A 23,752-nucleotide genomic window follows, 5' to 3' on the forward strand; every position below is an offset into this window, starting at 1 on the left:
TGTATTTTCAGTTTAATGCTATCACAGTTTAAAACTAATATATATAATTTTTCTTTTAACTGTGTGGGGAGACGACGTTCAGTTAGTTTCGTTCCGTTTTCACGTGAAGCTCATGAGGGAGACCGAGACAAGACGGAAAGTCTGGCCGCAAACGAGTTGGTCCCCCCCCCAAAAAAAACAAACATTTATCAGCATTTTGGTTTCATGCCACATTTGTTTACGTTTTACAGAAGCAAAACTTAAATCCACATGGCTCGTTTGCATAAAATATAAAGCGCTGATTAAAACATCTCGCTCCTTGTGTCGCTGATGTGGTTCAGCTTCTGTCGGACTAAAGGACACGACTCAGTGGAATATGAGTGTTCTTTCTGTGACAGAGGATGTGCTGATGATGGTGAGTCTGTTCTGTGCTTCTGTCGCGTTGGAGATGGTTCATGTGAAACTTCGTCAGAGATTCTAAGTCCGCAGGTCGTACACACAGACTGTACAGCGGTGCGGCTTTGTATCTTACCAAAGTCGTACTAAAACATTTTGGTAATACTGTACACCCCGGTAAAATCCTGAGGTTTAACGGTATTAAAAATTTGGGTACCGCCCAACTCTAGTCTATTCCTCCTAAAAATGGGAGTACACCATGTCACTGGTCACTGGGCCAGAAGTGCAAAGTCAAACACACTTCACAACACTCGTCATTTTAAAGCATCTACTGGTTGACTATCATCTGGTTAGTATTCTTAAGCTCTTTTACTCACAAAAACTGTATGTGACATATTATGAATTAAAGGTTCTATATTACAGAAAATAGGTCTGTTTGTGATGAAGAAAAAACATTATAACAGTTAAAAAAAACAGCGTAATATGAGCTTTTTAATGCTGCAGCGCTCTTAATAAACCAAATCTCTACCAGCGGATACAGAACATTTCTTAAGCCTAATATAAACAAAGCGATTTAAAACACAAACAGGAAGTGAATTGTATTAGACAGCGCTTGATGTATGTGTACTGGCTCATCAGTATCGCCCCCCTTTGTTTCCTCACTTGTCGATACGTCTCCATACGTCTATACCTTTAAGTCCCGGCGCTCACAGGTGAAGTGAAGTGAAGTACGATCTGTTACGTAACCCGCCGCCGAATTAACAAGGAAAAGCAGAAACAGTAGTCGCGCAGAGGACAATTAGACGATCCCGTTGGAGCTGACGAGACGAGAGCTGCGGGGCCGGAGCGGGGCACAGCTGCAGCCACATCTGGGGTTCAAACCTGAGAACGGCTCCTGCATGTAAATGATTATCCGAGCGACAGCAGGCGCAGTAATGAATCTGATATTAAAGGGCTCAGGTTACGCCGTTTTCAGATCTGTGCTGTAATGTTGTTTCCTCGTCAGAAACCGGGGTTGTGTTTTGTTTCGCACAAACCGTAAAAACTGTAGATTTAGGCTGAGTTCAAAAACACTAGGGACGTGTTAACCGAAATTTCATGATATTGTATCGTTAAAAGTCTCAATAATAACGTGATATATCGAATTTTAATATATCAAATTACAAGTTCCTTTGCTTAAATGCATGTTTTTATTGCTGGTTTCAGATGACGTCACCAAAAGCAGATGGGGTCCGGAAATAAAAACAGAAGCACAGAACCTCGTTTACCTTTGCTGACTCAGCGCCAAAATGCCTAATTTCTGTACAGTTTATGTTTGTTGCAACAGCTCTAAACAGGAGAAAGACAAACGTTTTTTTTATGTACCAAAAGTGGCGTCGCAATAGCCAGGCTAGCGCCACCTAGTCCTAGAGCTCTCAGTTTCATTTCTCTCTAGCGACAAGGTCAGAAATCAAAATACACTAGACGGTTTGCAAAAACCGTGGAAGTGTGAGTCTGGGCACCAGCCAATCAGAGAAGAGACAGACATTCTGTGTTGGCAACGATTCCCGAGATCGAGGATTTAAAGCCGGAACAAAGAGAATGTTTATGAATTTTATCAAGGGGAAAGACGTTATTGTCCTTCTTCCTACGGGATTTGGTGCATTACATACGTCACGACCAAAAAGCAGCGTTTGGTTAAATAAAAAAAGTACCCATTTACCGTTGAGCAAATGAATCCTAATGCTGCGAGGTCACACGGTTTCCATGAAGTGAAACCAGCTGATGAACCCGGCTTGTGTCACAAGGGAGTTAGTTTCAAAAAACTTAAAGAAAACTGGATTGACAATCTCTGGCTAAAAACAGTGTCATTTATTAACTAATATTTTCTAAGTTTTTTTTACTATTGTTTAGAAAGACAAGCAGCGTAAGTGACAGGTAAACTGTTGCATTATAGGTCCTGACTCACGTGAGTGAAACCCGGCAATAGCAGCAACAGCTACATTGAGAACTACATTTCCCATGATTCATTTCAGCGCAGACAACATGAAAAAATATGTTTTTTTACTTGAATTCTTGGGATTATGATGAAAATAATTCACACAAAAATCTTGTCAAGGTATTTCAAAAGCAGAAACGTGTCTCATCTACAATTATATCAGTCTCTCTAAAATATCGCAATAAATATCGTACCGTGAGATGCATATCGTGAAAATATCGTACTGAGAGATTTCGATATCGATACATCCCTAGAAGACGCTCATGTGCTCCATATACACTCACTAGAATCATTTGGATCATTTCATTTGGATCATTTCAGACCTGGAATTGCCGATCTCTATTACTAATACCAACATATGACATCACAAGGTGGAACAGAGCATTTTGAGCTTTGGAGATGTGAACAGACGAATAATAAATGTGTGAATGAAACAAAAACAAGTCCAGAAATGGCATTAAATCGGCTCAAAAAAAAAACTACACTTAAATGTTTAACGGGGAAAAAAAATACACCCTTTGGCCCGTGTGTGTCTGTGTGTGTGTGTGTGTGTGTGTGTGTCTGTGTGTGTGTGTCTGTGTGTGTGCGTGTGAACTCGTGTTTCTCTGATTGTTCTGCAGCTCCGATGAATATTCAATGGAGCTGGAGAGAGTTTCAGAGCCGCCTGAGAGAAAAAGAGGCCAGAGCAGAGAGCAGGATCATAACACACACACACACACACACACATAATACATACATACACACACACACACACAAACAACACACTCGTCTACAGGCACAGATGTGTGTGTGTGTGTCTTGTGTGTGCGTGCGCATGTGAGTGCAGAATTAGAGTGTGTGTTTGATGTGTGCTTGTTGTCGTTTGTGTGTGTGTGTATCAGTGTCTGTGTATGTGCGTGTGTGTGTGTATATGTGTGAGTGTGTGTATGCATGTCTGAGTGTGTATGTGCATGTGTATTATTGTGTGTATATATGAGTGTGTGTATACAGTATGTAGTAAGTCTATGTGAGTATCTGTGTGTATGTGTCTGTGTGTGTGTATATGTGTGTTGTGTATGTGTGTGTGTCGTGTGCAGTGAGTGTGTGAGCATGTGTGTGTGTGTGTGTGTGTTGTGTGCGCATCTTGTGCAGTGTGCGTATGTAAGTGCAGTGTGCGTTGTGTGTGTATGTATGTGTTGTATGCAGTGTGTGTGCGCGTTCGTACGTTGTGTGTAGTGAGTGTGTGTTTGTGCACCTTTGTGTGTATGTGTGTGTTGTGTGCAGTGAGTGTGCGTTTGTATGTGTGTGTGTGTGCGTTTGTGTATGTCGTGTTCAGTGTGTGTGTGTGTATTTGTGCGTTGTGTTGAGTGTGTTTGTGTGTATGTGTGCAGTGTCTGTGTGTGTGTTGTGATGAGTGTGTGTGTGTTGTGTTGAGTGTGCGTGCAGTGTGTATGTGTGCAGTGTGTGTGTGTGTGTATTTGTGCGTCGTGTTGAGTGTGTGTTGTGTGTTTGTGTTGTGCGTGCAGTGTGTGTGTGTGTGTGTGTGTGTGTGTGCGTTGTGTTGTGCGTGTGTGCAGTGTGTGTGTGTGTGTGTGTTTGTGCGTTTGTGTTGTGTGCGTGCAGTGTGTGTGTGTGTGTGTGTGTGTGTGTGTGTTGTGCGTCGTGTGTGAGTGTGTGTGTGTGTGTGTGTGTGTGTGTGTGTGTGTGTGCGTGCGCCTGCAGCGTGGGGAGGATGGAGCAGCAGTGACAAACGGCTGCGCTGCTACAAAGGTGGCAGGAAATCTATCAAACGGGACAATAAAATTGCAATTGAGTTTCTTTTGCTTTTTTTATAGCAGATGCATGTATCTCGGAGGCTCGCACCCGCCGCACCCGCCGCACCCGCCGCACCCGCCGCACCCGCCGCACCCGCCAACTCCCACTTCACACAAAAACAAGGCCCCAGCACCGTGAATAACCGGGTCTTACTGGAGCTGAGGGCAGTTACCAGAGACTCTACGTATAAACAGACACTGCCAACCCAACGGTTACTGCAGTGCTCCAAACAGGAAGTAAACATGGTCACATTTCTGGCTCCATCGATTCTGGCTTGACAGTAGGCAGGTACTTTTTTTATTTAACCAATCACTGCTATTTGGTCGTGACGTTTGTAATGCACCAAATCCCGTAGGAAGAAGGACAATAACGTCTTTCCTCTTGATAAAATTCACCAAACATTCTCTTTGTTCCGGGTTTAAATCCTCGATCTCGGGAATCGTTGAGAACGTGAAATATATGGCTCTTCGCTGATTGGCTGGTGCCCGAACTCGCACTTCTGGAGTTTTTGCGAAACCATCTAGTGCACAGGTGTCAAACATGCGGCCCGGGGGCCAGATTCGGCCCTCCAAGACCTTTAATCTGGCCCTCGGCTGATTTTCTACTAAAATATTTTAATTCTATTTTTTATTAAAATCTTGTTAATTTTCTGTGGTGTTTATCACAGCAGCGTCTCCAGCGTCTCTGTACGTGGCCCCTCCCACCAGAGCAGCACAAATGAAGACTTGTCTCTTTCCAAACGCTCTTAAAGGACGATCGTTTTGACTGTTGACCGTGACACCCTCATCAGAAAAATGTCCAACATGAGAAAAGTGGAGCCGAGTGCAGGATTTTACAACAAAAATGTACTTATTCCTATTTACATACAAGTTCATGTTAAACAAGTTCATGTTAAAACATTGTGTTGAAATTGTATTTTTCTTAAAGTTTCAGCTTGTTCATAATATTATAATATTTTGTAAAAGAAAGAGTTCATCAACTAAAAAATATTTCTGTAATAGATTTGCGTTTCTCTGCACAAATATTTGAACTTATTGTCATTTTTGGGGTTTATATGACATGAGTTTTCTGATCCGGACCTTTGGGATCAAAGTCGGTTGGATACGACCCCCGGCCCAAAATGAGTTTGACACCCCTGGTCTAGTGTTTTCTGATTCCTGATCTTGTCGCTGGAGACAAATTAAATTGAGCGGAGGCACCGAGTTGCACTGTGAAACTTGTGTTATGTTACGTTACCGTCTTATCTTAATTATTCCACAGTCTGGAAATAAACTTGAAAATCACAATGGAGACAATTCAAAGAGGTTCATTTGGTCTTCTGATAATTTAATCCCCTATTGAGATGTTTTGAACCCAAAAAGTGTTATGTGTAAAAAAAAATAAAATAAAATAAAATAAATACTGCCCCCCCTCCAAAATAAATCGTCATTATTTTCATCATGTGAGTACATATTTGCTGCTCTTTCAGTAGATTTTTGTTATCCTCTGGTTACAAGATGCTCCGAAGTGCAAAGGCGACGAGGACAAAATCTAAACATGGATCGATATATCGTTTGGTCGATATATAACTGGACTTTTTAGCGTATCAGATATCGGACTTAAATCTCTAACACAGGCCGATATTTAGTTTTTTGGTCGATCTGTGCTTAAAAAAACACACATAAAGCTTAATATTACAGGTGCACTGTGTAACTTTTCTGGTGGAGAGTCTGCTGCCTGTGTCTCCATGGAGATGTTACCGTTTTGCCTTAATTGTTCCGCAGTGTGGAAATAAACTTGATCACCACGAGGTTCATTTGGTCTCCCGATAATTTAATCCGCGAGTGAGCAGTCGAAACGGTCGCGTATGAAAACAAAAACTCTAGGTCTGAAAAAATCATCTAATAACACAACGGAGACAGGTTGATGCGCAACAAAATTTCAGGGTAAAATACTTCAGAGTTGTTTTTAACACAAAAAGTGTTATTTGAACTATTTGAAAGTTAAATGGAGGTTCGAGATGAAGTTATTTCACCTTTCCTTAGTGTTAATTTGGCTCCTTCCTCCCACCACTTGAAACTCGCACGAGAAAATATCAGTTTGAATCAGTTTTGTACGGAATTTCATCTAAAATTAACTAAAACAAAGTGTAAAAATAAAACTCCTCTGTGTTGTTTAGTGAAATCAGAATAACTCTACAAAGTGTTACAGAGCGTTTACTCTCAAAACATCTCGATTTCAGGGTTAAAATGTCCAAAAATGTAAAAAAAAAATAACTCTAGAACAAATTGGACTCATATAAACCCTGAGAAAATATTAAAATTTAATCTTCGAGAGTCAATTTTAACACTTCAGTTTTTGCTCTGTGGTTAGATCTATGGAGAAGCGAGCCTGCAAATAGTAAGAATTAATACTATTTTAGGTATTTTTGAGCTCTAAAACACCTGTAATTGAACAAATGTAAGCTGAGATAGGTTTAATGCTCTACCGTGGAACATTACAGGCAGATAAATAACATCTCCATGGAGACAAGACGCCTTAGAATTTCCAGAGTGCGGCTTTAACACTTAATATAAAGACATAGCTGCACAAAATGTGACTATACAGCTCTCTAGCAGAATAAAAAAAATTAAAAATAAAAATAAAAAAGAGCTTCGAGGGCATTTGTGGTTAATTTAAATTACAACATTTCGGGGAAAAATAAATAGAGAGGTCATACTTTATTTTTAAAATTTTTTTCAGGCAGCAACAATACAAAAATAATAATAATAAAATGAATGAAAAAATCTAAATCAGTCAAGTTTACTGCTCTGTATTCTCGCAATCTGTTTCTGCATCGTCCATGAAAAAACACGGGAAAAAACACGGACACACCTTGTTTCTGTCATATTTGTTTGCACTTGTGACGGTTTTTTCACTCTGTAGTCTCTCTCCCGGACTCCCCTTTCCCCCTCGAGTCTCTCAAACACAAACCCGGGCTCCTCCGCTCCTCTCCAAACACCGCTCACCGTGACAGTTTCATTTACAGCCCCGGCTCGCCTCCACGCCGGCTGAGGCTGAAGCTGCAGTGAGACGCCGGAGATCCGAGGGCGTCCCAGCGCCGCAAACGTCTCACCGGATGGTCTGCCTGCGCCCCCTGCTGGACGGAGCCCGGCGCAGCACAAACACGACGCACTGCCGGAGCTCGAAACCGACTCGTTGTGAGCTTTAAAAATAGTTACACCTGTGATCTAAAAATGTACATCGAAAAAAAATCCCACAATATTTTTATGCAGCAGATTTTTGTCCAACTTTTTTATATCAATGTCTCCATTTACTCTAATAAAACACACCAAATATTACAAACTATTTTGAAATTTTAACACTTTAAATGCCATTTTTGACAGCAAAAGTCTCAAATTTTTGTGCATAAAAAAATTCAGATTGTATTTTTTCAAGTCATTTTAATTTGTTTGTCTTGGTGTTATCAAAGGTTGAGGATGTTATAAAAAATGCTTTTCAATTTTACATTTTTTAATTTTTGCACAAACTCAAGTAGTTACACCTCTGCTCCTTCGTGACAAAAATGTACATCGAAAAATACCACGATTTTTTTTTTGCAGCAGATTTTTGTCCAACTTTTTTACATCATTGTCTTCATTTACTTCTGCTCTAATCAAACATACCAAATATTATATACTATGTTGAAATTTTAACACTTTAAATGCCATTTTTGACAGCAAAAGTCTAAAATTTTTGTGCATAATTTGTTTGTGTTGGTCATAAAATAATGCCAACACAGATTTTTACATTCTTTTAGTTTTTGTACAAACTCAAATAGTTACACCTGTGCTCCTTCGTGACAAAAATCGAAAAAGAATACCACAATATTTTTATTCAGTACAGACTAGTGTTCAAGTTTTTTATATCAATGTCCCCATTTACTCTAATCAAACGTACCAAATATTACAGACTATTTTGAAATTTTAACACTTTATATGCCATTTTTGAAAGTAAAAGTCTAAAATTTTTGCGCATAAAAAAAAATTCTGATTGTTTGTATTTTTTCAAGTCATTTTAATTTGTTTGTCTTGGTGTTATCAAAGGTTGGGGATGTCATAAAATAATGCCAACACTGATTTTTACATCAAACTCAAATAGTTACAACTCTGCTCCTTCGTGACAAAAATGTACATCGAAAAATACCACGATATTTTTTTTTTGCAGCAGATTTCTGTCCAATTTTTTTATATTATTGTCTTCATGTACTTCTGCTCTAATCATACATACCAGATATTATATAATATTTTGAAATTTTAACACTTTAAATGCCATTTTTGAAACCAAAAGTCTCAAATATTTGCGCATGAAAAAAATGAAAGAAGTTGATTATTTCTGTATTTTTCAATTTTACATTCTTTTCGTTTTTGCACAAACTCAAATAGTTACACCTGCGCTCCTTCGTGACAAAAATCGAAAAAGAATCCCACAATATTTTCATGCAGTACAGATTTGTGTTCAACTTGTCTTCAACAAACCAAATACAAGTGATTTCTATTGATATAACCTTGTAATGGAAGATACACGGTAAAAAGAAAAATATCAAAAAATTCACAAACAAAAAATTTTGAAGGGTTTTCAACTCTAAAGAATGAAAACGAATCAAAAAGAAAAAATTGACTGGTAAAGTTACGCCAGTAAAAAAAGCCATTTTGAACGGAAGTCAATGGGACAAAAATGTACCGAAGAACCACAGGTGTGACTATTTTGATTATAGAACGTAAAATTAATGTGATCTTATGAGTTCCTTGCACATTGAGAAGACGAGGTTTAGACTTGCAGATTCAACCACAAAATTTGAAAAAAAAAATGTCATCAATTTTTGAAAAGTTATATTTATATTTTATTTGAGCAACATGCCTGTATAAGGTGTATTACAAACACAAGACTAGAAAAGCACTCAGAGAGCGCAGACCTCCGCCAAGGACTACAGTCCCCCTCATATTAATTGTGTTTTCCATAAATATTTGTCTCGTATCTTTCAATTTGGAATATGAAAGAGGATCCCATTGTCCATCCCCGAGTCAAATTTCATGGGGTTTGGTCAATAATTAACCGAGATATTGAGAAACAAAATTTTTGGCCCCATTTACCACAATGTTAACTAAAATTTCAAAGTGATCCAGAATCCAGGATTTCGTCCGGATCACCCCCAAAATGAAATCAGTTCTTCCTTTTCACATTTCCAACAAATCCTGAAAATTTCATCAAAATCGGTCCATAACTTTTTGAGTTATGTTGCTAACAGACAAACAAACAAACAAACAAACAGACAAACAACAAACAAACAAACAAACGCTGGCAAAAACATAACCACCTTGGCGGAGGTAAATATGCACATGTAAATATGATGGGAACATTTCTGGTGCTCAAAAGGAGGAGGATGAAGCAGTGGCGGAGTCAGCAGTTTGGGGGTCCTAGGCGAACTTGATTTGGGGCCCTCACTGAAATGCACTGTTTTGTTGTTTTTTGTTCGTTAGTTTTTGTTTTATATTTATTGTCTGTTTTTCCCCATTGTTCATGAGACACGTGACACTTGAGACTCGGCACTTCTTTAGTTGAATTATGGTGGATTGGAAACTTGTCTTATTAGTTTAGAAGTCTACTAGAAAACCAGAACTGAAAGTAGTTTTTTTGTTTTGTTTTTTTGCTAGTACAATTACATTTTTGTTTAAATTCATTACGTATGATTCTGCCCTGATTCTGTTCAAATCAGGGTCAAACTGACTAGTCCATTCTAACATGAAAGGGAGGATGCGTTGACAGTTAAAATAGATTTGAGAGTCATACAATCTATTTTGATGGTGGTTTTTTTGTTTGTTTGTTTGTTTATTTAGTTTGTTTTTTGTTTAAAATTTAACTACTCTCATTTAATGTCATACTGAGAGAAAATCGAAATTGCTCTGAGGCTTCAGGCATTAATGGCACTGAGGGCAACTGGTTGGGGGCCCCTCCAGTTTGGGGGCCCTGAGCAGCCGCCTATTTTTGCCTAATGGTAGCGCCGCCTCTGGGTTGAAGTTTAAAAAAACGTATTGTGTCCAACCGACTGTTTTAAGCACGTGGTTTTTAACACATGGTTGACGCTTTCAAACCTTTTTTAAATTTTTTTTTTTTTGTTTGTTTTTACCTTTGGCGCGCTTACTTGTCATATTTATTGTTTAAATATACAAACATATAAACAGTGTTGGGGAGTAACAGATTACATGTACCAAAGTTATGTAATCAGAGTACAAATTATGAGTAACTGTATTCAGTTACAGTTACTGTTTCAGTGAGTGGTAATTGGATTACAGTTACTTTGTTGAAATAAATGGATTACAGGGCGGTAATTTTCAGTTTTCACATTTTGGGATAAACCAGGACTAAAACCAGGACTGAAAACAAAAGTAAACTAGGACTAAATTAGAACTAAACTAGGACTAAATTAGAACTAAACTAGGACTAAACTAGGACTAAACTAGAACTAAACTAGAACTAAATTAGAACTAAACCAGGACTAAAATCAAAACTAAACTAGGACTAAAACCAAAACTAAACTAGGACTAAACCAGAACTAAACTAGGACTAAATTAGAACTAAACTAGGACTAAATTAGAACTAAACCAGGACTAAACTAGGACTAAAACCAGGACTAAACCAAACTAAACTAGGACTAAAACCAAAAACTAAACTAGGACTAAACCAGACTAAACTAGAACTAAACCAGACTAAACTAACTAAACTAACTAAACAGGACTAAACCAGACTAAAACCAGAACTAAACCAGGACTAAACTAGGACTAAACTGGAACTAAACTAGGACTAAACCAGGACTAAACCAGAACTAAACCAGAACTAAACTAACTAAACTAGACTAAACTAAAGACTAAATTAGAACTAAACCAGGACTAAAATCAAAACTAAACTAGGACTAAACTAGGACTAAACTAAAAACTAAACTAAAAAGCATGACAATATCAAGTAATCCAAAGTATTCAGATTACATTACTCACTTTAAGTAATTTAATGGATTACGTTACAAACTACATTTTGGTGTGTGTAATCTGTAATCTGTAGGGGATTACATTTTAAAAGTCACCTTCCCAACACTGATTATAATAAATAAATTAACTTCTAGAACAGATTGGACGCATAAAAACCCTGAAAAAGTGTTAAAACTGCTTCTGTGAGTCCATTTTAACGCCACTTTTTGCCGCGCAGGTGACGAACTCCCGACCACAAAACCTACACAACACGCGAACGAAACAAAACCCGACTCCAGATAAAGTTCGCGACGAGGAAACGACATCATACCCGATCAGAAATAGCGTAATACGGGCCCTTTAAGCTTCAATCTGCCAGGCTTTAAAAAAAAAAAAAAAAAAAAAAAAAAACCCAACCACAATCTGACACCAACGCCAATTACTTGAGTGCGCTGGTAAGAGGAGGGAAACGCGATATCAACACAGAGGAGCTAACGCGCCGCTCCGGGCTGGCGTTTTGGAAATAAGAAGTGCCAGAAGTTTATTTTTATCTGTACAATTTAAAAGAAAGACGGGGCTGTGTTTAAAGAAAGAGGAAAAGGTTGGTGGGCCGGGTCCTCTCGGTTTACATTACGACAGGCTTTTAACTGATCGTCACAGAACGGCTCCCGGCGTAATCTGATGGGCACGGACGCGCTGAGGTAATACGCGGCAACGTCGGCTCCGATTGGACCAATTGAATTAAGGCTCGTTCAAACTTACTGGAATTAGAAAACTGAGACTAAATACAATATCGTATGGAGAAGCCGGATCCTCCCAGACCTAACGGCAATTTGTCCTCGCCTGGATTTTTTTTCTTGATTTTGCTCTTAAAACTCCAAATTTTAGCCCCTAATAAAGCGTTATACATCTTTTTTTCAGTACAACTTGTTATTTCACAATCTGCTGCTGTAGTTTTTGTCATAGGGCTGTAATAAAAGCTATAAGACCAGAAATACAACTGAAAAAAAAAATCTAAAACAAAAAAAATGGAAAATAAAATTGACACTCTTTCATACAAAACCAGTGTTGGGAAGGTGACTTTTAAAATGTAATCCCCTACAGATTACAGATTACACACACCAAAATGTAGTTTGTAACATAATCCATTAAATTACTTAAAGTGAGTAATGTAATCTGAATACTTTGGATTACTTGATTTGCTGTAGAGAAACAAAGACGAGGAAATCTTCACATAAGAAGTTTTGTCTGATAAAAGAAAATAAAAAGACCAGACTTTACTGAACCAAATTAAAAATATTATTGATAGAAGATGAGGAGACACGTCCACACAACATGGTTTAGTCCTGTTCTAGTCCTGGTTTAGTCCTGGTTTAGTCCTGGTTTTAGTCCTGGTTTAGTCCTGTTTAGTCCTGGTTTTAGTCCTGGTTTTAGTCCTGGTTTTAGACCTGGTTTTAGTCCTGGTTTAGTCCTGGTTTTAGTCCTGGTTTTAGTCCTGGTTTAGTCCTGGTTTAGTCCTGGTTTAGTCCTGGTTTAGTCCTGGTTTTAGTCCTGGTTTAGTCCTGGTTTAGTCCTGTTTTAGACCTGGTTTTAGTCCTGGTTTTAGTCCTGTTTTAGTCCTGGTTTTAGTCCTGGTTTTAGTCCTGGTTTAGTCCTGGTTTTAGTCCTGGTTTAGTCCTGGTTTAGACCTGGTTTTAGTCCTGGTTTAGACCTGGTTTAAGACCTGGTTTAAGACCTGGTTTAGATCCAGTTTAGACCTGGTTTAGTCCTGGTTTAGTCCTGGTTTAGTCCTGGTTTTAGTCCTGGTTTAGTCCTGGTTTAGTCCTGGTTTAGTCCTGGTTTAGTCCTGGTTTAGTCCTGGTTTAGACCTGGTTTTAGTCCTGGTTTAAGACCTGGTTTAGATCCAGTTTAGACCTGGTTTAGTCCTGTTCTAGCCCTGTTCTAATCCTGGTTTAGTCCTGGTTTAGTCCTGGTTTAGACCTGGTTTAGACCTGGTTTTAGACCTGGTTTTAGACCTGGTTTAAGACCTGGTTTAGTCCTGTTTTAGTGTCCAGCAATGAGTGGAAGTATCGCCCAAAATGAGAAAACAGGAAAATATCGCTACGTAATCCATTTATTTCAACAAAGTAACTGTAATCCAATTACCACTCACTGAAACAGTAACTGTAACTGAATACAGTTACTCATAATTTGTACTCTGATTACATAACTCTGGTACATGTAATCTGTTACTCCCCAACACTGTACAAAACACACATCAAACATGTATAAAAAACTTATCGGACATAAAAAAAAAAAAAAGTTTAATTTAGGGCCTTAGCTACAAAAGTGCAAAATATCAAGTCTGTAAATAAACTAAAAATATCCTTTTTGCCTCAAAACAACAACAAAGTGCAATGGCCCCTTGACTTTACTTCATACTTTAGTCATGGAAACAGCTCTTGTCAGTTTATTACATTGGGATTTGGACATTTGGAATGAAATAAACCTGTCAATTAAAATTAGCTGTAATAGGGATGCACAATTATACAGTCCAAGATGCGTAATTTGCCATTTACCGTATTTTCCGCACTATAGGACGCGCTCTTAAGCCTCCGACCTCATCAAAAAACGACTGTACGCCACAATCCAGAGCGCCCTATACACGAATCCACTCGGGTGTCCCAGTACGACTTTAGTAAACTACAAAGCCACAACCTCCCGCAGAACACGCAAACACACACACGGAGCAGACAGCGACCGCGTGGCGAAAAACAGACACACTCATCACTCCACGCCGACGAGGAACGGAACGGAGGAACGAACCGAAAAAGCGAGCGCAACGTGCCACTTCTAGACACGACTGAACAACTGAGTCACTGCGAACACGCCGACAATCCGTTGGTCCCAGACAGCACCCTCCCTACACGCCACAACTGAACAAAGCCCAGAGTCACCGTGAACGAACAAACAAACAAAACCACTCACCCATCACACTGTTGTGTTTCCTTTAAAGTCCACGTGCGTTTATTTGTGAAAAAAGTTCAAAAATAGACCATTTAATGACAGTGCGTCTTATAATCCAGAGTGACTAATAGTGCGGAAAATACGGTATTTGAGAAATATCTGCACTTAGAGAGACTTTTTCGATTGTTACGAACACAGACGCTCAGAGCAGATGACCATCTTGACTCACTACACTCTTTGGCAAAGTTTGGGTCGATCCGAACAAAATTGGACATTCGGAGTCGAATGTACTGTACTTGGAAAGAGTTAAAATATGGGAAATATAAAAGAGGCATTGCAGATTTAAAGCGGCTGTGAAGTGTTTTTAAAATAGAAAAGCTTGAATGGATCGTGTTTAAGTTTGTTTTTTGTAAAATTTTCAGTTTTGCTCAATTATTTCTATTAATCACTGTGTTAAAAAAGTAGAAATGTATGTTGCAGTTACAAGGGTTGTTCATGACTTTTTACATTTATTGATGGTTAAATTGTCGCTTAAAAAAGAGTGCAGTGTTTACAAAATGTTTTTACTGCTAGAAAATACTGTGAAAACCATGCACTTTAACTATGAATGGGGTCCTTTTTTTCACAGATCTGACCTGTAACTTGGCCTGGTGGGACGTCCCGTTGTCTCCACAGAGTTAAATAAATTTAATGCCATACTGAAGAAAAAGGAGATGTTTTAGAGGTTGCTCAAGCTGCATGACGTTTCCTGGAAAATGACTCATTTTGTGTTTTCAAGTCACTTTTTATGGACTTGATGAACTTTCTAAGCAACTCTTATGCAAGTTTCAATTTGTGTTTACAAAATAAAATGACAAATTAAACAAACAGGCCTTATTTATTTGGTTCATTATGTTACAGTATAGGCCCCGTAACAACCTCTATATATTGATTAATTTGCATAAAATTTAGACCTAAATATTTTGGCCAGATATGCAAACAAATGCATTGTTCTAATCTGGAGAATCTAAAAAATATATTTTTGTACCACCCTCATGTACCTCTGCACCAGAAAAGTTACATAAAGCACTTGTGGGGACTCACATTGATTATTGTAGATTCATATTTCCTGATTATAGGAGCCATTTTGAGGACTTTTGATCATTCAAAAGACAGAATATTTTGTATTTGACATGTCAATTGTTCAAATTTTTCATGGATATCTTAAAAACACCAAATTCTACTACACTGTAAACCCGAATAAGTTACCAGAACTCCAAAAAATTGATTAATTAATTTAAGTTGACAAACTTAAATATCACAATCTTCCAGAACTTAAAAGGATCTCTTGCTACTGGTACCCTTTGATAACAGCTGAATTAAAAGTGCTCATTTATCTCAACTCAAATATTTGCAAGTTAGAGTTTTCAAACCACTGGAATAATTTGATTTTGTATGTAGGTCATATACAAAATGTGAAAGTCAGGGAATTTACTAGTCTAATCAATATTATATAATATGTATATGTATACATACATACTTACATACATTACACATTACAGTATACACATAGTGCGTTATACATACAATAGATATTATTTTTTATTTACTTAATTCTACTAAGTTGTACCTCATCTCTGTTTTTAAGTTACGCTCATTTATACCCTCAATAATTCCCGTTCACAAAAAAATATTAGTTAAAATTACTCAAAAAGAAGAACATGTTACAGCAACTTGACATAATTAAGTTAGTAGGATTATTTCTAAAACTTTGAGTATACACAACTTAATCTGTTTAATTACTTTGAACGCTCGGGTTTACAGTGTAGTGTCCTTCAAACAAATATACAGCAGTAGAAATGTAGTAGAAATGTTCATTTGGTTTTCTGATCTTTTATTTTAATCCCTCACTAGTGGTTTTCCTCTGAGTGCTCATGTGATTTTGCCGTAGCAGCAGGACGACAGCGCCACCCGCAGTCCGACTTCAGGACAGTATCCCAGTATCCCAGGTGTGTGAGAGTAAAAAAGCCCCCTGTCCCGGTTTACAGTCCCATGGGTGTTTTTTTTCTAAACCCGTTTACACGAGCTGAGCAGACATGTCACAGCAACATCACTGAGCACTGAGAGGAAAACTAAACCTAAAACTAAACCTAAAACTGAACCGTGGTCTGAAAAAGAAATGATTAATCAAATAAATTATCGGTCATGTGGAGATATGAAACCAAACTAAACCTTCGTCTGAAAAAAGAATTGATTAAAATAAAAACGCAGCGTGTTACTGTGTCTGTGTCTGTGTGTTTGTGTCTCTTTGTGCGTGTGTGTGTTTGTGCTGTAATGAGCTCTCTGACCTTGGAGTGTGTGATGGACAGCGTGTCGACCCAGACTCTCCAGCCGCCCCACTCGTACTTGATGGCGTGGTACAGCAGGATCCTGAAGATGGCGTAGACCATCTCCGTGATCTTCTGCTCCTCCGTGTTTTTGGGGTTGATGAAACACAAAGACAACATCCACTCCTGCCACACGGAGCACTGCAGCAGACTCCTGAAACACACGACGCGACGCGAGGTTATTTAAGGAATTCAGAGGCTTTACAGAATAAAAAACACATTAAAAGGCCCATGATTTTACACTATTTTCTCATCTATGTTATAATGTTTCTTCATCACAAACAGACCTGGAGTTGTGTTTTGTTTCATTCACACGTTTAACCCCGATGTTGGTCACGTTACTTAAAAAAGTAACGTAAAAAGTAAAAAGTAATTAGTTATAGCTACTTTTCCCAATAAGTAGTTGCGTTAGTAACTGAATTGCTCCAATATAAAACTAAGTTAACGGGGAAAGCAACACATTTTTTTTTTTTCTTAGGGCCACGACCCGATGACGTCATCACACTGTGCTGTTTGTTTACATGTCGAGCAGCAGAGCGAACACTTTTTAGCTGAGAAGATAAGTCTGGTGCGATACGCTTTTCTCCATGAGTTTATGGCAAACTCATCCGTGTCAAAAGGCCGAGTTCAATGGCGCATGATTCCAGATTCGCCTTTAACCCGGCGAGATTCTTCCGGTGGCTCTGGGCCCATTGAGCATGTGCAGTAGTGCTCCATGCTCTCACGGACACACGTGAATGCACGGAGCATGGTCTCGTGTATCATGTGATCGCTTTGACCAATCAGAGCGAGAAGAGCAGAGCAGAGCAGAGCTAATATTTATAAAGTGTTTTTTTTTTAAGACAACTGAAGGATTTTGGGTAACACTTTATAATAACTACACCTTATTTAGCCTTAATAAAGCATGAACAAAGGCTTAATTAATAATGATTCACGCTTAGTAACTACTTAATTACTACCTGAATTAGCACTTGCACTTAATCTGCCTGTGCTGTAAATAGTTAATTATAATTATTTCATACTTAATTACTCATGAACTAACCATTTGAGCATTTATTAATCATTAGTAAACTATGAGAGAATGATTTACTAATAATGCAATGCAATGATAATTCAGGCAGTTGTTATCTGTTAGTTAAGTCTTTTTGAGAGCTTTTCTAAAGTGAAGACGAATTATCCTTTATTAAACATTTACTAAGCGTGAATCATTATTAATTAAGCCTTTGTTCAGGCTTTATTAAGGTTAAATAAGGTGTAGTTATTATAAAGTGTTACCGGATTTTGAACTGAGAAAAAGTTTATGATCTAAAAACAGGTAAAAATCGCCACAAAATCCAACATTTCTGAAAATAGGTCCCTGTCAAACGAACACAAGACGTTTGTGTTTGCGTTGCGTTCTATGAGAAAAATCTTCTCTGAGCCCAGGGGATTTTTTCCGCTGAAGTACCAGCGAGTGTCACTACGTCACCTGGAGGCAGCTACAAGCAGAAACACACTATCCAGTTATTTGAATAGATCCATGGTTTATGGATATAACAACAGCGCAGAGGAGTGATGACGGACGGAGACGAGGCTGCAAAACTTTTTAAAAGGTAAGAGCGGATTCAGTGTTTCAGAGCGAACTTCATTCACATTTGAGTATGAGTGAGAGCCAAGACGCGTAACAGCTTCAACGAGGAGCTTTAGCAGTAACGGCTTGATGGTAAAAGTACTTGATGGTAAAAGTAACGCCGTTAGTAATGGTGTTTATTTTAACTGTGCTTATTTTAACAGAATTATTCCCATCTCTGTTTATTACACATTTCTGTTTGTCCGTTTGATTCTTATTGTTGTGTTTTTAGGGTGACCACGTTTAATGTCGACGTAAACTGTCCTTGCCAAATAAACCAAATAAATAAATAAATAAATTCAAATCTTGTCTCAAACACTCCACCTCGTTCCACCTTGTGACGTCATTAAGTGGTAATACAGGAAGTGTTTCTCTGTGTTTTTAAACTCCACACACCTTGACTAGAATAATTTTGTTGATTTCAGCCCTGGAACTGCCAAACTCTACTGAACAAAAGGTAAAAGTTAGCGGGTTAACTTCACTTCATGACATCACAAGGTGGTATTTTGATCTTTGTAGATGTGGACAGACTCTGACAGACTTTGTGCACTTCTGCTCTACTGAGGAACCTCTTCTTCTGAATTGGACAAATCTCGCCAACAGAGGTAACAGAGCTTTTTCGGTTCGTGCCTTCGTCTTTGGGACTCACTGCCCCATAACCTCCTAAGGTAAATGTCATTTTTTAATTTAATTTAATTTAAATTTATTTTAATTTAAATTTATTTTATTTTATTCTTTTTTATTTATTTTAATTTATTTTATTTTATTTTTAATTTTTATTTTATTTTAATTTAAATTTTTTTATATATTTTTTAAAATATTTTTTTTTTGTATTTATTTATTTTATTGTATTTTTCATGTTTATTTATTTTTTTTATTTATTCCAGCAAGCATGTCGTTGATCGCATCCTGTAGCATTTTGGAAATTGTTTGACTGTTTTAATGTTTTTTTTTTTATTAAATACTGTAAATACTGTACGTTTTTGTATTATAATAACACAGAATTACTCAGACACGTGTGAAAGAAACAAAACCCAACTCCAGTTACGTTTGTGAGGAGGAAACATCAGAACAGAGCTCAGAAAACGGCGAGATACGGGCCCTTTAACATCAGCCGTAAACCCCCCGGGGCCCGCGGGTTTATCTCCACACTCACCTGCGGTTCTCTCGGCTGTTATTGAAGAGTTTGATCATGTCTGACAGGAAAACCCGGCGCACCTCCATGGTCTCTGCGGAGGGGGCGGAGCTCTTGAGGAGCGCCGCGATCACCTTCAGGATCTCTGCAGAAGAAAACGGAGAGAAGAGGATAAACGAGGAGCGAATGTGGGAGTGTGTGTTAGAAATATGCTCACAAATAAACTACACACTCAGTAGGTACAAGAACTACAAAGATGGAGTCATGATTTTAATGACTAATGATTGAAAAAAAAAACTCTTCATATTGAAATTTGTTTGAAAATTCTTCTGTCGTATACTGTCATAAAAGTAAGAAAATAAATAATGTACGTATCATTCGTTCATTAGTTTTTTCCAAAAATAAGAAAATGAAAAAAACTGCTATTTTCTTTATTATTTGTCTCCAAAACCAAAATGAAAAAATGGATAACAATTAATTTTTTCAGTTTTCGTTTTTGTGTTTAAATGAAAAATGGAAAAAACAGATCACGACCGTTTCCTGTTTCCGTGACTTAAACTGAGATGCTGGACTGAACCAGGACTAAATCAGGACTCAACCAGGTCCGGGACCAGACTGGAACCAGACCGGGACTGAGACCAGGACTAAGACTGGGACCAGCCCGGGACTGAGACCAGGACTAAGACTGGGACCAGCCCGGGACTGAGACCAGGACTAAGACTGAGGGACTAGACAGGACTGACTGGACCAGCCCGGGACTGGAGACAGACTGGGACCAGACCGGGACTGAGACCAGGACTAAGACTGACCAGCCCTAAGACTGGAACCAGACCGGGACTAGACCGGGACTGAGACCAGGACTGAGACCAGGACTAAGACTGGGACCAGACCGGGACTGAGACCAGGACTAAGACTGGGACCAGCCCTGACCAGACCGGGACTGAGAGGACTGAGACAGGACTGAGACCAGGACTGAGACCAGGACTGAAGACTGGGGACCAGCCCGGGACTGAGACCAGGACTAAGACTGACCAGGGACTGACCAGGACTGAGACCAGGACTGAGACCAGGGACAGCCTAGACTGGACCAGACTGGACCAGACCGGGACTGAGACCAGGAGTAAGACTGGGACCAGACCTGACCAGGACTAAGACTGACCAGGGGACTGAGACCAGACTAAGACTGGGACCAGCCTGGAGGACTGACTGGGACCAGACTGAGACCAGGACTTGGGACCAGCCCGGGACTGAGACCAGGACTAAGACTGGGACCAGGGAACCAGACCGGGACTTAGACCGGGACTGAGACCAGGACTGAGACCAGACTAAGACTGGGACAGACTGGGCCCACCTTTCTTTTGTTACTTTTTCTTAGTTTTTTGGGCACGGGTTAAGGGTTTTCTTTTTTCGATTACAACACCTACAAAGTCAGAAAATTTAAAAAAAACAACTCTAATCCTTAACTTTGTTTCCATGTCTTCCTAAATACTGTATGTTGGGATTCATTTTTTGGGTCATAACACACACACACTAGTCTGATTCATCAGCCAGTTTCACTTAGTAGAAACCGTCTGACCTCGCAGCATTAGGATTCGTTCACTCGACGGTAGACAGGTACTTTTTTTAATTTAACCAATCGCTGCTATTTGGTCGTGACGTATGTAATGCGCCGCTAACGGGACTAACTGGTACATCAAGCTTTTCCCAAATCCCGTAGGAAGAAGGACAATAACGTCTTTCCCCTTGATAAAATTCACTAAACATTCTCTTTGTTCCGGCTTTAAATCCTCGATCTCGAGAATCTTTGACAACACAGAATGTCTGTCTCTTCGCTGATTGGTTGGTGCCTGAACTCACACTTCCGGGGTTTTTGTGAACCGTCTATGAAATGAAATTGAGCAAAGACACTAGGTGGCGCCAGCCTGACTAGATCCTTATGTCCCTATGGGGGAAAAAAGTTATAAAATCTTCCTGTGCAGATTTGACAATTTATTTGTTTCCACATGAAAGCTTGTGTGTTAAGAGAGCGCTCCCCAAACACCAAGGCCAGATTATTCATATGGACCAGTGGCACAATGCCCAGGGACACCAAACATTACAACCAGTGAGGGGCACCACATGACACAAACTTTGAAAACTTTTTTTTTTTTTTTTTATTTGTATGGGTAACACTTTATAATAACTACACCTTATTTAGCCTTAATAAAGCATGAATAAAGACTTAATTAATAATGAACAAAGACTTAATTAACAATGATTCACACTTAGTAAATGCTTAATAAAGCATAATTCTTCTTCACTTTAGAAAAGCTCTCAAAAAGACTTAACGAACAGACAACAGCTGCCTGAATGATCATTGCATTGCATTATTAGTAAATCATTCTCTCATAGCTTATTAATGCTTAATAAATGCTCAAATGCTTAGTTCATGAGTAATTAAGTATGAAATAATTATGAGTAACTATTTACAGCACAGGCAGATTAAGTGCAAGTGCTAATTAAGGCAGTAATTAAGTAGTTAATAAGTGTGAATCATTATTAATTAAGTCTTTGTTCATGCTTTATTAAGGCTAAACAAGGTGTAGTTATTATAAAGTGTTACCTTTGTATGTTATTCAGTTGAAAATGTCAAATGGCCACACATAACTCATCATTAAAACTAATTTCAAAATAACAACAATAATAATAATGATAAAAATGAACAAATTAAGATTACATGACCATTCATTCCCCATGACATATGAGAAGCGCTTTTGTTTGTTTGTTTTTGACAGGAAGACAGGGGTAAGGTGCGTCTTTATGTGTGTGTGTGAAGTACCACGTTGTACTTCTTAAAGGAGGATGTACTAAAATATAATCCAAGTATTGTGTTTAAGATATTACATAACTTCGCCATTTGTAGAAGTTGCTTTACCGATGCAAACTTCTGACATCATATCGACGTGACACTGTTTAACACATCCTAACTCTTACGTAATTGTTCTGTGTGTTTGTGTGTGTTTCTCTTATTAAAGGTTGTATAGAAGATTTTCCAAGGAAAGAGAAATGCAGCGACTGTTTGTCCTTTTTCAAATGTTGTGCTTTGCTCCTTTTCCCCTTCTCTTCTTCTTTCCGCGACGTCAAAAACGGACTTTCATTCGCGATGAACTGGTCGTGAATTCTTGTCCGCCGTCACGACAAACTTTGCGCAAACTGAGAGGAAGCTACAGTTTCGAAAAAGACCCCGAGAACCGCTGTATCGGTCGAGTAAACGGCATCAGTGCGTGAGAGGCGAACGTAAACCTCTTAATCCCAGCGCGCCGGCGAGTCAGTGACGCTAGAAATGTAAGGAGTTTGATTAACAACCCAACAGCCAATAGAAAATGAGGTAGCCTTGTTTTCTATTGGCTGATGTTTATCTGGCCTCAACACGTCCACAGTTGATGGATTTTAAATTATTATTTTTTTGGTCATCATAATTACAAGGCTGCTGCATCTCTGTAATGGTACTTTAAACTTTCACTGACAATTTGAAACAAGTAAAAAAAATCCTCCATACAACCTTTAAGTCAAATCAGTCTGGATATTATTTATGCGCCGTAACATAAAAAAAAACATCTTCAGTCTTTATTTCCCTGCTTTTCTGGTCCGTGGCGTAAAAAAAAAGTTGGGGACTGCTGCGCTAAGACACCAAAATGACCAAAAAATGTTTAAAAAGAAAGTTAGTTATTTGCCTGTAGTGTCTCCCCTTCAGTACATAAGTAAATTTAATAAACAAAATATTTTTAAACAATTTTCTTAAGTATTTTAGATCCGTTTTTGACCCTGTGACCTCTGGATTTTTTATTTATTCTTGCATCACACGACGCGAAGTTCAGTCCGTTCCAGCTTCGGCTCCGACGCCCCGACACACACACACCCGTCGCTCCCATCGCCACGGCAACAGCTACACCCCCCCACCCCGCCCGCTCCCATCGCCACGGTAACGCCTCCGTCTCTCTCTCTCTCTTTCTCTCAACATGTGCGAATGATCGAGGAGTCGCTAATGATCCCAGCTCCTCGTCGTACACACCTGAAAATCAGACGTACGCGAAGAAAAAACAAAACAGATGAGGAGAATTAAAAAAAAAAAAAAAACGAGAACGCAGAAAAGCTCGCAGACTGTTGATGTTTATCGTAGTGTAATGGTTTGCGTATTGTTCCGAGTGAGAGCGCCAGGCCCCTCCAGTTAAACCGAGGAGACTGGCTGTTTATATGAATTATCTCGACATTGTCAGTGCCCATTTGCGCCGGGCCGAGAGACGCGGCGGCTCGGGTTTCACTTCGTCTCCTCAGACCTTGGCCCTAACCGTTTTTTTTGTGGGTTTTTTTTGGCCTTTCTGTTGTTACTACGCCTTAGTCGCTCAAATTACGAATTCGCTCAACCTTTAAGGCCACAAAATTACCCCAGCCAGTACCGGGAAGAGAGCGAAAGGCGAGGAGACAGAGCGTATTCTCTTCGGTTTTTCTTCTCCTTCTTTTTCTCTTCACCAGAAAAGTTACACAGTGCAGCTTTAAGTAGATACTTTTACTTTTATGTTAGTATTTTTG

General features: G+C 38.8%; 1 protein-coding gene across 1 annotated transcript in view; it reads right to left on the reverse strand.

The window, feature by feature from the left end:
• lrba (LPS responsive beige-like anchor protein) overlaps nucleotides 1-23,752 on the reverse strand; it is a 702,007-nt gene that overhangs the window by 509,396 nt on the left and 168,859 nt on the right. Inside the window, 2 exon segments of the mRNA XM_055158186.1 lie at nucleotides 16,401-16,593; nucleotides 19,205-19,328. Coding sequence (XP_055014161.1) covers nucleotides 16,401-16,593; nucleotides 19,205-19,328 — 317 coding nt within the window.

This window comes from Boleophthalmus pectinirostris, unplaced genomic scaffold, assembly GCF_026225935.1.
Source record: "Boleophthalmus pectinirostris isolate CB_2022bp ecotype Guang Dong unplaced genomic scaffold, ASM2622593v1 HiC_scaffold_22, whole genome shotgun sequence".
In the NCBI taxonomy this organism is placed as follows: domain Eukaryota; kingdom Metazoa; phylum Chordata; class Actinopteri; order Gobiiformes; family Gobiidae; genus Boleophthalmus; species Boleophthalmus pectinirostris.